Source organism: Carcharodon carcharias, chromosome 21, assembly GCF_017639515.1.
Source record: "Carcharodon carcharias isolate sCarCar2 chromosome 21, sCarCar2.pri, whole genome shotgun sequence".
Lineage (NCBI taxonomy): Eukaryota > Metazoa > Chordata > Chondrichthyes > Lamniformes > Lamnidae > Carcharodon > Carcharodon carcharias.
In genome coordinates, this window is record NC_054487.1 from 26,400,288 (window position 1) to 26,415,505 (window position 15,218).

At 45.3% G+C, this 15,218-nt stretch overlaps 1 protein-coding gene across 3 annotated transcripts in view; it reads left to right on the forward strand.

Moving 5' to 3' along the window:
• The first annotated feature begins 1,979 nt into the window (after positions 1 to 1,979).
• The window catches only part of tmem121b (transmembrane protein 121B), an 86,802-nt gene continuing 73,563 nt past the window's right edge, over positions 1,980 to 15,218 (forward strand). The window contains exons 1-2 of one of the 3 annotated variants that reach the window (XM_041215702.1): positions 1,980 to 4,303; positions 14,439 to 14,557. In XM_041215702.1, coding sequence (XP_041071636.1) covers positions 2,154 to 3,320 — 1,167 coding nt within the window. In that variant the 5' untranslated portion in view covers positions 1,980 to 2,153 and the 3' untranslated portion in view covers positions 3,321 to 4,303; positions 14,439 to 14,557. Of the gene's footprint in view, positions 4,596 to 14,438; positions 14,558 to 15,218 lie in introns of those variants that run through there. The other 2 variants (XM_041215705.1, XM_041215704.1) reach the window with 2 other exon arrangements.

Here is a 15,218-nt window from a genome sequence, read left to right on the forward strand (position 1 = left end):
GCACGGATATACTGGGCTCAGCCATCATCGAGGATGCAAATATTTGTGGAGCCTCCTCCTCTAGTGAGTTGTTTAATTGTCCACCACCATTCATGACTGGATATGAGAGGACTGCAGAGTTTAGATCTGATCCGCTGGTTGTGGAATTGCTTAGCTTTGTCTATCCTTGCTGCTTATGTTGTTTGGCAGACAAGTAGCATTCATCCAATTCTCTTTTGAAAGTTGCTATTGAATCATCTCCCACCACCCTTTCAGAGAGTGTATTCCAGATCATCATAACTCTGTTTTTTATATCTTTATCTCTTTTACCAATTATCTAAATGCTGTGTCATCTGGTTATTGATACTTCTGGTGCTGGAAATAGTTTATCCTCAATGATTCTGTCAAAATACTTTATGATTTTAAACACCTCTATTAAATCTACCCTTACATTCTCTGCTTTAAGGAGAATAAACCCAGCTTTGCTAGCTTCTTCACATTTCTCACAAAGTTCATCAATTGACACTTAGCCACATTAAATTTTATTTGTCATGTTTCTGACAATTTCACTAATCTATGTCCTCCAGAAGTCTGTTACTATCCTGCTCACTATTTACTGTGTTGCCAACCTTTCAGCTGCAAACTTTTCAATCCATGTAATTTCCAGGGCCGGTGCAACCATGAGGCAAACTAGGCAGCTAAATTTGCAGGGCATCAAAAAACAGAATGAACTATTCATGAAACTACATAAGGAAACCAATAGGCTTCAGCCGTGGGAATGAAAGGTTTAGATCTACTGATACACATCCACATTTACTGACATACATATAAATTTCCATGTATTAACATTGCAGTCTTTCCCAAAATTTCATATTATATTTCATTCTGTTTATGTGACAGTTTTACAAATTTGTACATCTATATGAACCAGTAAATAATATCAATGAATGTAATTTAATCTAGCCCACTCTATCATGATTATTGATTATGTAAATTGCACACAATATCATTTAATAACTGTTGCAGGAACACATAATATTACATCATGTAAACCATTATACACATAATGTGCATTTCTTCCAGTATATACCCCGTGAAAAGTGTTGAACAATTCTAATGTACAAACAGTATCATATTCTCCTTTTTCATGTACAATAAATCTGTAATTATAAATGCAGAATTTTTATTCATTCTAATGTACGATATTCGGTGCAAGGCCGAAGGTTCGTCTAGGGCGGCTATTCCTCTTGCCTCGGCCCTGGTCTTTCTGCAGAAGGAATAATCCCAATCCCGACCCCTGGGGACCCCATGCCTACTTCTCCCCTGTCAGAAAAATATCCGTCCAGTATTACTCTTCCTATCCCTTAGTCAGTCATGCACCCAATTAATCGTTGTCCCTTTAATACCAAATTCTTCCATTTTTTGAATGTGTCTTAGGCACTTTATCAAGTGCCCTTTGAAAGTTGTTATTGTACCGTTTATTTCCCGAGCAAAATGTCACTATTTCTCAGCTTTGCAAATATGACAGTAAAAAGTCCACGAACAAGAAAGAAGGGTCACACGGAGTCGAAACGTTAACTCTGTTTCTCTCTCCACAGATGTTGTCAGACCTGCTGAGTTTTTCCATCATTTTCTGTTTTTCTTTCATTAATAAAACCAGAGTGGTCAGAATAGTGTCCATTGGTCATAGAGGAGGTACATATTTTACTCACTTTTAGTATTAGAATACAAAGCACAAGGAACATTTAACATAAACACGAAGCTAATACTTAAATATATTTATTAGTTGATGACCCAAATCATCGATAAAACTGCCTACCACCGGCCTCAACAGCTCATCCATCACTGGGGACTGCAAGAGTCAATGTACCCAAATTCTCTGGCAGGCCCCATTGATCAGTGTCTGAGTGAAACCGGACAGTTACTGGGAACATCTCCAATGTCAAATCTCGGCTATAGATGTAGATAATCCCGTTAAAGGTGCACTCTGCTCAACCCGCCTGTGGGTGTATGCTGGGGTATTTTTAATCTCGCTCTTTTAGGCTATCTGCCCCTGAGTGGATGATTGAGCAGCAATCCCTTCCCTGCAAATCCATCCCCGTGCTTGGGATCCGCCCGCCTCTGCCTGAGCTGCACCGATCCGCCAGGGACAGGAGGCTTTCAAAGGGGAGACAATGAGCGCTGCGCCCGGCAACGAGAGCTCCCGACCGGCTGCCCCAGTACCGAGCGGAGCCGAGGGAAACCTTCGGACGGGAGAGAACGATTCCCTGTTCATCAGGAACAGCTCCTTCAGGAGGAACTCTCAGACCTCGACAGCGAGTCTCAGCCGAGAGATCGGTGCCGCTTCCAACATCAAAGCCCGTCCAGCCTTCATCATCACTTCGGGAGAATTCCTGCAGCACAGCTCAGACTGTACCAGCAGCCCGGGGCCACCTTCAACCACCAGGACCCTCTTCTATAAGGGCCTCTGCCTTCTGCTGCTGCTGTGTCAGGGGGGGCTCCTGGATTTCTACCTGATTATTTTTACCGACCTGTACTGGTGCTCTTGGATCGCCACCGACCTGGTGGTGATGGCGGGCTGGCTCATCTTCTTCATCAAACACTCGAGGCGGAGAGGGGCCGGGGAGAAGGCGGCCCCCGGGGCAGCCGACAGCGGCCAGTTCGCTTTCGCCTACCTGGCCTGGCTCATTTATGTCATCGCCTGCACGCCCAAAATAGTCCTGATCCTGGAGACCTCCATCCTCGACCTGATTGAGCTGAAGGTTCCCCTGGGCACCACTGGCTTTAAGATCGTGGTCATGTCGTCCGTGCCCTTGCTCTACACACTCATAAACTCGGTCACTGAAGAGCTGAGCTGCCAGAGCAGTCACCGAGCGCAGAATTACTATAGCAGGACATGCCTGGATCTCCTGGACAGTTTCACCCTCATGGAACTGATGCTGTCCGGCCACATTCCCAGTGTTTACCTCAAGTATACGGTCACCACCGTTTACTTCGTAGCGTTTTTCATTCCGGTCCTCTGGCTCTATGAACTCAACTCATTGCAGCTACATTACAAGTGTGTCGTGTTCCGTTTCCTGTCCGGTTCCGCGGTCAATGGCCCTCTCTTGGTGGTCAGGTGCTTTCTTGTCTTTCTTTATGACCAACAGGTCTCGGTGTTCCTGTTGAAGAATGTCTTTTGGTTGTGTTGTGATTGTGCCGAGGTGCTGGAGAGATGTTGCAGTGTGAGACGTGTCCGCAAGTATTCGAGCCCTCCCGTGCAGTTTACACATTGCATCTCAGAGAATGAAATGTGTGCACATGGATATGTGAATACCCTGGCAGTGACAGCCCAGACATAGCAGCAGCTGGCCTTTCAATCCAACTTGTAGGATTTATTGTTACATTTTAATTTTAGTGAACTCTTTTGTATCGTTAATTGAGGATGCTTTTTGAATGTTTGTTTATCAATTCGTATTGGTGCTAGTATTCGATTTCTGCACAGCGAGTTGGATATGAGAAAATTATTTTCTGGATCAGCTGTGCATCCTGTCAGGCTGAACCCATTCCCTTGATTTACGCTTGCAAACTAATTGGTTTCGTGAATTGCCTGCCTCAGTTATTCACTTTCAAGGCTGAAGTATGTGGTTTATGTCAAGTGGACATAATCATTATAATAAATGTGGGAGGTAACTTTAGAAGTGCATCCCTTCCCGGCTTTAATTTTAACCAGCCCCCACTGGGCCTCTGTCGTTAACCTGATCGCGATACTCAAAGGAAACCTAACGTTCACCACGGTGTAACTTTAATTTTGAAGCCCTGGAAGTAAGAGATATACTTCGATTTTGTCAAGTTCCTGCTTTGTCTGAATTCAGTTTAGACATTGTAAATGCAATTGTCAGCATAATATAGTAAATAAGTAGGACTCTGGAACAAACCAGGAATTACAGGGGTAATGAGAAATAAGTTCCATATGAGAAATTCAACTTTAATTGTGTTCATTTTGTAACTTATCAACCGAATCAAAAATGATAACGGGAAATCATAGCACAAATCATGTACATGATGAGACCCTTAGAATACAGAATAAGGTTAACCAAGAGGGTCCAATGGGTGCATTTGAGACATTTACACCAATGTCAACTATATTGTAATACAAAGGGAAAGTTGCACAAACAGACATATGTCAACAATTACTCGTTTATGGAACTGGTTACGAAATATTGAAGCATGTTTGCAACAGGGTCGACTGTGGAATATTTACATGGAAAACCTTTTTTAGAAAAAGCTTACCAAAATGGAATTGCTTCAACTTCACAGCGTTACACGAGATCAAGATAGCAAGGTACATAATAATTCTTGTTTCATATTAATATTTACATGTCATTAATTTTGCATTTTACCAAAAGCAGTGTTAATGCAAATAAATTGATAAAAGCCTTATATAATTTGGATGCTTATTTAACCAATCTTATTGTATTTTTCATCTGTGATTGTAGAGTTTTTGTATTGAAGTCAGTATGTTCAGGAGAAAGCCTTTTTATATTTGTAAAGTGTTTTGCACAGTTAGTATTGAATGTTCACAAAATTGTGTATGAAATCCTTTTAAAATGTAAATAAATTTGTGCTGATTTTAAGTTTGTTCAGTTGATGTAATGGAAAATATTTGTTATTTGGAATTTTACTAATGAAAAGATTCATGGTCATAGTGTCAAAATAACAAAAATTGAAAATTAAAAATAAAAACAGAAAATGCTGGAAATACTCAGCAAGTCTGACGGCATCAGTGGAGATAGAAACAAAGTTAATGTTTCACGTTTGTGACTTTTCATCAGAACTCCGGTTCCCTGCTTTAGTTTTCCCCTTAATCCAAAAAGTGCTGGAAAATGTTGGAAATACACAGACCTGAAACATCAACTCTGTTTCTCTCTCCATAGATGCTGCCTGACCTGCTGAGTATTTCCAACATTTTTAGTTCTTATCTCAGATTTCCAGCATCTGCAGTATTTTGCTTTTGTATAAGAATCACAGGTTTTTATTTACAGCTATTACACTTCTTGAATGGAGCGGAAGCCCAAAGCAGGGAACCTGATTTCAAAGCCATAGTGTCACACAATGGTCTCAACAAAACTCGTTTCTGCACATGCAAACTGGACCTAAGTATTTGGTGGTCACAAAGTCTGTCTACATAAGTTATTTCTAAACCATATTTGAGATCCTTGCATCATTGGTTTCTGTGTGTTTGGAAAGCTTGGTGACAATATGTGCTTTTATCTCTGGCACATGAGTTTGAATCTTCTCTGCTGGCTGTTAAGATCCTATATAAAATAAATCTGGGACAAACCTACAGCCTTCAGGCACTGCTCAATCAGGGGGTAACCTGCACCTTTTAAATTTCCTTTCACGGGCACATCTTCCCCCTTCCATGACACCACAGATGGCACAGAATCGGTGCTCAAGGGGAGGAGGTAAGGGACTGATGGTGGAGGGTGAGACGTGGAAGGGAAAAAGAGGTGGAGGGGAGAGAGGTGGGGGGAAATAGAGGTGGAAGGAAAGGGGTAAAGGGGAAATAAAGGTGGAGGTGAGAGAGAGAAATGGAGGGAAGAGAGGTGGAGAGAAGAGACGGGTGAGTGGAGAAGGGCAGGAGTTGGGTTACATTGGAAGATGGTGGGCAAGGTTTAGGGGATTGAGATCCAGGGCAGGCATAGGGGTGGGGAGGTGGGGCAGGACGGACAGGGTAAGAAGTGCAAGGATGAGGGGAGTGACAGGAGCGATTGGGGGAAGACAGAGAGATGGAGATGTTGAGGTTGGGCGAACTGGGATAATAGACAGAAGGACGACTGAAGGGGAGATGGATTGGAGGTCAAGGGGTACAAGGGGAATAGATTGACAAGAGGGAGGGAGTGACTGGGGAAAGGAGCGGTGACTAGGGAAAGGGATGGTGACTGGGGAAAGTGGGGTATCTGAGGAAAAGAAAGGCAGGACGACGGGAAGGGGAGATGGGAATGGGGTGACTGGGGTATGGGAGAGAGATGGGAGGAGCAGGAAGTGGGAGTGAGGGGACAAGGGGATAGACAATAGAGGAGGTGTGGGAGAGGGAGGGACTGCAGAGAGAGTGAAACTTGAGGGGAAAGAGTGTCAGGACTGGGGTTAGGGGATGGGTGCTCAGTGGAGAACATTGCATGAAAAACAATTGGTTGAAGATGGCTGGCTGTGGGCTGGATGACAAAGACTAGCAGGTGGGTAAGCTGGGGAGATTGTGAAATGGGCTTGGGGAATTAGCGCTTGTATTGGATGAAGAGAGAGGATCAGAGAATAGGATAGAATGGGCCTGGGACTCAGCATTTTCTGCAGTGCAAAGAGCAACAGCAATAACATGGTCATTGGAAGTGATGTCCACAGAGCAGCAGCCAATAAAGGGGCAAGTGAAACTGGGGTAAACATTACCTATCCTACAATATCTTCAATTGATCTCCATCCAACCTTTAAGGACCACTGTCGAGCTGAAAAATCTTGTTGCAGCTTGCAAGGTATATGCTCCACCTAATTTTTACACATTTTGCCGAAGGGTCCTGAAACAAGCACAGGACTGTCTCCATCTCCGACTTACCCCACGTGGATTTCAACTGAAATTCCACCCCTCATGTTTCGAACCCACCCAGGATTACAGGTATTTCCGGGACAAAAAACGTTTCTCGGACTGCTGTTCCCATCACATTCTGAAATCCACACTCAGTGCCATGCGCCGCCATATGAACACACTCGACCAGCAGCACCGCCATACCCTTTTTCAAAGCTGCGCGTGCCCCCAGTTTCATTTTATCCTTTGGCTCATCCGACGCCTCAACAAGAAACTTTTTCTCTTTCTCTTAAGTGCTAAGGAACGCAAGCTCCAACAACTCATCGACACCAACACCCATCTAGGACCCTCCACCCCTGCCTGTCCCTCCGTCCCCACCTTTTCTTCCAATCCCAACCCCAGCCGTGTATTCACTATACCCCCTGACCTTCCCCTCTCCGATGCTGAACGTTCAGTGCTCAGCAAAGGACTTAGTTTCATACCCTTACGCCCTCACCTCAATGAATTTCGGGCTCGGCATGATACTGAACTCTTCTTCCGCCGTCTTCGTCTCCGGGCTCACTTCTTTGGGCAGGAGTCCTCTCCCCATTCAACGGATCCTTTTACCCATCTCCAATATTCTCCCTCCACCTGGACCCCTCCCTCTGGATTCTTACCTTCTCTTGATCTTTTCATTGAGAACTGTCGGCGCGACATTAGTCGTCTCAATTTCTCTGCTCCTCTCACCCATTCTAACCTGTCTCTCTCTGAACTTACTGCACTCCATTCTCTCAGGTCCAACCCTGACATTGTCATCTAACCCGGTGACAAGGGTGGTGCTGTTGTAGTCTGGCGCACTGACCTCTACCTCGCGGAGGCTGAGCGTCAACTCGCAGACACTTCCTCCTACCTCTCCCTGGACCATGACCCCACCACTGAACATCAAGCCATTGTTTCCAGGACTGTCACTGACCTCATCTCCTCTGGGGATCTCCCTCCCACAGCTTCCAACCTGATAGTCGCCCAACCTCGGACGGCCCGCTTCTATCTCCTACCCAAAATCCACAAACAGAACTGCCCCGGTAGACCGATCGTCTCAGCTTGCTCCTGCCCCACAGAACTCATTTCTCGTTATCTTGACTCCCTTCTCTCTCCCCTTGTCCAGTCCCTTCCCACCTACATCCGTAATTCCTCTGACACCTTACGTCACATCAACAATTTCCAGTTCCCTGGCCCCAACCGCTTCCTCTTCACCATGGACGTCCAATCCCTCTACACCTCCATCCCCCACCAGGATGGTCTGAGGGCCCTTAGCTTCTTCCTCGAACAGAGGCCCGAACAATCCCCATCCACCACTACTCTCCTCCGTCTGGCTGAACTTGTTCTCACGCTGAACAATTTCTCCTTCAACTCCTCTCACTTCCTCCAAATAAAAGGTGTGGCTATGGGTACCCGCATGGGCCCCAGCTATGCCTGTCTCTTTTGGGGTATGTGGAACATTCCTTGTTCCAGTCCTACTCTGGCCCCCTTCCACAACTCTTTCTCCGGTACATCGATGATTACTTCGGGTGCCGCTTCATGGTCTCGTCGGGACTTGGAAAAATTTATTAATTTTGCTTCCAATCTCCACCCCTCCATCATTTTCACGTGGTCCATCTCTGACACTTCCCTTCCCTTCCTTGACCTCTCTGTCTCAATCTCTGGTGATAGACTGTCCACCAATATCCATTACAAACCCACCGACTCCCACAGCTATCTCGACTACAGCTCCTCACACCCCGCTTCCTGTAAGGACTCCATCCCATTCTCTCAGTTCCTTCGCCTCCGTCGCATCTGTTCCGATGATGCTACATTCAAAAACAGTTCCTCTGACATGTCCTCCTTCTTCCTTAACCGAGGTTTTCCACCCACGGTCGTTGACAGGGCCCTCAACCGTGTCCGGCCCATCTCCCGCGCATCCGCCCTCACGCCTTCTCCTCCCTCCCAGAAACATGATAGGGTCCCCCTTGTCCTCACTTATCACCCCACCAGCCTCCGCATTCAAAGGATCATCCTCCGCCATTTCCACCAACTCCAGCATGAGGCCACCACCAAACACATCTTCCCTTCACCCCCCCTTATCAGCATTCCGTAGGGATCGCTCCCTCCGGGACACCCTGGTCCACTCCTCCATCACCCCCTACTCCTCAACCCCCTCCTATGGCACCACCCCATGCCCACGCAAAAGATGCAACACCTACCCCTTCACTTCCTCTCTCCTCACCGTCCAAGGACCCAAACACTCCTTTCAAGTGAAGCAGCGTTTCACTTGCATTTCCCCCAACTTAGTCTACTGCATTCATGGCTCCCAATGTGGTCTCCTCTACATTGGAAAGACCAAACGTAAACTGGGCGACCGCTTTGCAGAACACCTGCGGTCTGTCCGCAAGAATGACCCAAACCTCCCTGTCGCTTGCCATTTTAACACTCCACCCTGCTCTCTTGCCCACATGTCTGTCCTTGGCTTGCTGCATTGTTCCAGTGAAGCCCAACGCAAACTGGAGGAACAACACCTCATCTTCCGACTAGGGACTTTACAGCCTTCCGGACTGAATATTGAATTCAACAACTTTAGGTCATGAGCTCCCTCCCCCATCCCCACCCCTTTTCTGTTTCCCCCTTCCCTTTTTTTTTCCAATAAATTATAAAGATTTTCCTTTTCCCACCTATTTCCATTATATAAAAAAAATTTAAAAAAAACCCCACTAGAGCTATACCTTGAGTGCCCTACCATCCATTCTTAATTAGCACATTCGTTTAGATAATATCACCAACTTTAACTTTAACACCTATGTGTTCTATTGTACTATTGTCGTTGACATCTTTTGATGATCTGCTTCTATCACTGCTTGTTTGTCCCTACAACCACACACCCACCCCCCTCCCACCTCTCTCTCTCTCTATCTCTCCGCCCCCCACACACACATCTTAAACCAGCTTATATTTCAACTCTTTCTTGGACTCGAACTCAAGTTCTGTCGAAGGGTCATGAGGACTCGAAACGTCAACTCTTTTCTTCTCCACCAATGCTGCCAGACCTGCTGAGTTTTTCCAGGTAATTCTGTTTTTGTTACAGGACACTTGTTTGGAAGTTTCAAGTGCTGACTTAATGCAGCTGCCAGGTTTGCCTAAAACAATGAGGACCAATGAGCAACCATACTGCTGGCATAGATAAGGTGCAGGAATTTGTGCCCAGAAATTCATACCTATTGAGCCAGCTTTACACCCAACAAATCAGTGAAATGTATACCAATTTCCAGTGATTTTTAAAAAATAAATTGTACCCTAATGTGTGATGTCAGTCTTTTACTGATAACCTTAGTTTTAAGGAGACTATTTTATTGAATTTACTAAAAATCTGGCATTAAAAGTCTGACGATGACCGTTGTCGATTGTCGTAAAAACCCATCTGGTTCACTAATATGCTTCAGGGATGGGTATCTGCCTTCCTTACCTGGTCTGGCCTACATGTGATTCCAGACCCACTGCAATGTGATTCACTCTTAACTGCCCTTTGAAATGACCTAGCAAACCACTCAGTTGTATCAAACTGCTACAATGCCTATAAGGAATAAAACTGGATGGATCACTCAGCATTGTCTTAGGCACTGGAAATGACAATGGCAAACTCAGCCCTGTCGACCCTGCAAAGTCCTCCTTACTAACATCTTACAAAAGTCGGGAGAGCTGTCTCACAGCCGAATCAAGCAACAATCTGACATAGTCATAGTCAGGGAATTGTACCTGTCTCAGACACCACCATCACCATTCCTGGGTGTCTCCCACCTGCAGAACAGACCTAGTAGAGGTAGCAGCAGAATGGTATACAGTAGGAGGGGAGTTGCCTTGGGAGTCCTCAACCTCGACTCCAGACCACATGAAGTCTCATGGCATCAGGTCAAACATGGGCAAGGAAACCTGCTGATTACCACATACTGCCCTCCCTCAGCTGATAAATCAGTACTCCTCCATGTTGAACACCACTTGGAGGAAGCACTGAGGGTGGCAAGGGCACAGAATGTACTCTAGGCGGGGGACGTCAACGTCCATCACCAAGGGTGGCTTGGTAACACCCCTACTGATCGAGCTGGCTGAGTCTTAAAAGACATAGCAGCTAGGCTGGGTCTCTGGCAGGTGGCGAGGGAACCAACAAGAGGGAAAGACATACTTGGCCTCATCCTCACCAATCTGATTGCCGTGGATGCATCTGTCCATGACAATATCAATAGGAGTGACCACCACGCTCCTTGTGGAAATAAAGTCCCTTCTTCACATTGAAAATACCTTCCATCGTGTTGTGTGGCACTACCACTGTGCTAAGTCGGATAGATCTCGAACAGATCTAGCAACTCAAAATTGGGCATCCATGAGATGCAGTGGGCCATCAGCTGCAGCAGAATTGTCTCAACTGCAGTCAGTAACCTCATGGCCTGACATATCCCCCACTCTACCATTACCACCAAGACAAGGGATCAGCCCTGGTTCAATGAAGAGCACAGGAGGGCATGCCAGGATCAGCACCAGGCATGCCTAAAAAAAATGAGGTGTCAACCTGGTGAAGCTACAACACAGGACTACTTGCATGTCAAACAGAGTGAGCAGCATGTGATAGAGCTAAGTGATTCCACAACCAACAGATTAGATCTCAGCTCTGCAGTCTTGACACATCCAGTGGTGGACAATTAAGCACCTCACTGAAGGAGGAGGCTCCACAAATAGCCCATCCTCAAAGATGGGGAAGCTCAGCATATAAGTGCAAAAGATAAGGCTGAAGCATTTGCAACAATCTTCAGCCAGAAGTGCTGAGTGGCTAATCCATTTCAGTGTCTTCTGTGGCCCTCAGCATCACAGATGTCTTCAGCCAATTCAATTCACTCCACTTGATATCAAGAAATGGTTGCAGGCACTGGATACTGCAAAGGCTATGGGCCCTGACCATATTCCAGTAATAGGACTGAAGACTTGTGCTCCAGAACTTTCTGTGCCCCTAGCCAAGCTGTTCCAGTACAGTTACAACATTGGAATCTACCTGGCAATGTGGAAAATTGCCCAGGTATGTCCTGCACACAAAAAGCAGGACAAATCCAACCTAGCCAATTACCGCCCCATCAGTCTACTCTCAATCATCAGTAAAGTAATGGAAGGGGTCATCAACAGTGCTATCAAGCGGCACTTGCTTAGCAATGACCTGCTCACTGCTGCCCAGCCAGGGCCACTCAGGTCCTGACCTCATTACAGCCTGGGTTCAAACATGGACAAAAGAGCTGACATCCTGAGGTGAGGTGAGAGTGACTGAACTTGACATCAAAGCCGCATTTGACCGAATGTGGCGTCAAGGAGCACTTGCAAAACTGGAGTAAATGGGAATCAGAGGGAAAACTCTTCGCTTGTTGGAGTAATACCTAGCACAAAGGAAGATCTTTTTGGTTGTTGCAGGTCAATCATCTTAGCTCCAGGACAGCACTGCAGGAGTTCCTCAGGGTAGTGTCCTCAGAACAACCATCTTCAGCTGCCTCATCAATGACTTTCCTTCCATCGTAAAGTCAGAAGTAGGGATGTCTGCTGATGATTGCACAATGTTCAGCACCATTTGCAACTCCTCAGATACTGAAGCAGTCCATGCCCAAATGCAGCAAGACCTGGACAATATCCAGGCTTGGGCTGACAAGTGGCAAGTAACATTTATGCCATACAAGTGCCAGGCAATGACCATCTCCAACAATAGAGAATCTAACCATCGCCCTTGACATTCAATGTTACAGTCGCTGAATCCCCCACTATCAACATCCTGGCAGTTACCATTGACCAGAAACCAATCTGGACTAGCCATATAAATACAAGAGCAGGTCAGAGGCTAGGAATCGTGGCAAGTAACTCATCTCCTAACTCCCCAAACCCTGTCCACTATGCACAAGGCGCAAGTCAAGAGTGTGATGGAATACTCTCCACTTGCTTGGATGAGTACAGCTCCAACAACACTCAAGAACCTGAACAACATCCAGGCCAAAGCAGCCCGCTTGATAGGCACTACATCCATAAATATTCATTACCTGCACCACCGACACAGTGGCAGCAGTGTGTACCATCTACAATATATATTGCAGAAACTCACCAAGCCTCCTTAGTCAGCACCTTCCAAATCCATGAATACTACCATCTAGGACATGGGCAGCAGATGCATGGGAACACCACAGCCTGGACTTGGAAATATATCGCCATTCCTTCACTGTTGCTGGGTCAAAATCTTGGAACTCCCTTCCTAACACTGTGGGTGTACCTACACCACATGGACTGCAGCGGTTCAAGAAGGCAGCTCACCACCAGCTTCTCAAGGGCAGTTAGCGATGGGCAATAAATGCTGGCCCAGCCAGTGACGCCCACATCCCATGAATGAATTGTGTTAATTGTGAAAGCAGATGGAATGGTGTTCACTACATAGCTGCTGGACTGCAGGATGAACTTCTTTTGGCAGTTTACTTTCTTTCCTCAATCCTCTAATTTCATTCGTGTCACGAGACTATGTCCCTTCAATTCTGAGATAGGATTTTCAAAATTTCAACCGACTGGAAATTTTGCAATTTGAAATGAGACATACCAAACTACTTAAAAATGCAAGGCCACCTTCCAAGGTGCAGGTGAGAAACAAACAAGCCACCCTCAGGGGAGTGTGAAGATTCAGGGACCTATCAGAACTTGTCACCATCTAAGGAAAAGACATTAAAATGCAAAGTACTGAATATTGAAACAATGGCAGCCACAGACAGACCCACCCAAAACTCTGTGGAAATACACAATGGGTGAAGTCTAACAGGCCAAGCTGCACACACTGCAGAGACTGCAAGAAAGTTTTCAGCAAAGGTTCATGGAATGCTGGGGGAAATAATAGGAAGTACTTCTTCACACAAAAGGGTGGTAGAAGTTACAGTAATTGATGCCAGATCACTTGTAAACTTGAAATCTGAAAATGATAGATTTCTGTTGACCAAGAGGATGAAAGGGGAACCAGTTCGCCCCTTCTCACCTGATCATGACACTACACAGATTCCACCAGTGCCTCAGCTACTGCTTTGCTGCTTGAATGGCTTCTGAATCCATAGCTAACTCCAAACCTGACTGCAAACCTTTTACAAGACAACTTCATCCCAATACCTCAGATTTTAACTTTGCATTATTTTAGATCATTTTTCTATCCTCTGTTTATGGCTAAAGCTTGGCTATATCTCCAGTAATTTCTGCCATGCCTGTGTAACCCAAATTCCATTTATACTTATTTCCATGCAGCTACTCTGGACCAAAACCCAATAGTTCTATGGATTGCATATGTTTTTAAAAATAAAATAATGCTCTGTAATGCAGTGAACTGTTCCATGAAGAGATAAATTATTTAGGATTTGTGACTTCAGTGACTGCCTTTTACTGTCAAAAGTAGTTAGGGCAATGATTTGTAAAGCTTGTAAAAGTGAGAAAATATTAGATCTATATGAATCTTCATAGCAGAGCATAAAGCCGTACCACATAATGAACGTTAGTTAGATGGCTAAATACAGAAGGGAGCCATGATAGAAAATGGATAGTATGTGCATGGAAAGAAGATCGGTTATTTTTAAATTGCAAAAATAAAAGAAACACAACTTTTTTGGAAAATGATTCATAAGAGCAGATGTGGACACAGGTAACTAAAAGGTCCAAACAGTGGAATCCTATCTCTCTACTTCTGCATCCCAGCTCTGACAGCAAAAGATGAAGGGAGTTGTGAAATAAATGGAAAACATGGTATGGATCTCCATTCAGAGGACATACATAATCTAGTTGTTAGAAGTTGCCTGACTTTCAGTAAAGAATGTGGCATCCTCTGTTTATATCAGATTTCACTGTATTTCAGCTGGCTTTGGCCCAATTTGAGGACGGAACCAACAAGAGGGAAAAATCAACTTGACCTTGTCCTCCCGAATCTAAGTGTTGCAGATGCATCAGTCCATGACAAAATTGGCATGAGTGACCACTGAACAGTCCTTGTGGAGACAAAGTTCCGACTTAACATTGTGTTGTGTGGCACTACCACCATGCTAAACAGGATAGATTTTGAATAGATCTAGCAACTCAAAACTGGAATCCATGAGGTGAGCCATAAGCAGCAGCAGAATTATATTCAACCACAATCTGTAACCTCATGGCCCGGCATATCCCCTGCTCTACCATTACCATCAAGACAGGGTATCAACCCTGGTTAAATGAAGAGTGCAGGAGGGCATGCCAGGAGCAGCACCAAGCATACGTAAAAATGAGCGTTTAACCCGGTGAACGCACATAGGACTAATTGCATATCAAACAGCTGAAGTACCTTGCAATAGACAGTGCTAAGCGATCCCACAGCCTATGGATCTAAGCTCTGCAGTCCTGCTATATCCAATCCAAGGAGGCTGCACAAATGTCCCCATCCTCAATGATGGGGGAGCCCAGCACATCAATGCTAGAGACAAGGCTGGAGCACTTGTGACAATCTTCAGTCAGAAGTGTCAAGTGGATGATGTCCCCAGCTTCACAGATGCCAATTTTCAGCCAATTTGATTCACTATATATGATATCAAGAAATGGCTGAAGGCACTGGATACTGAAAAGGCTATGGGCCCTGACAACAGTCCAGCAATAGTACTTAAGACTT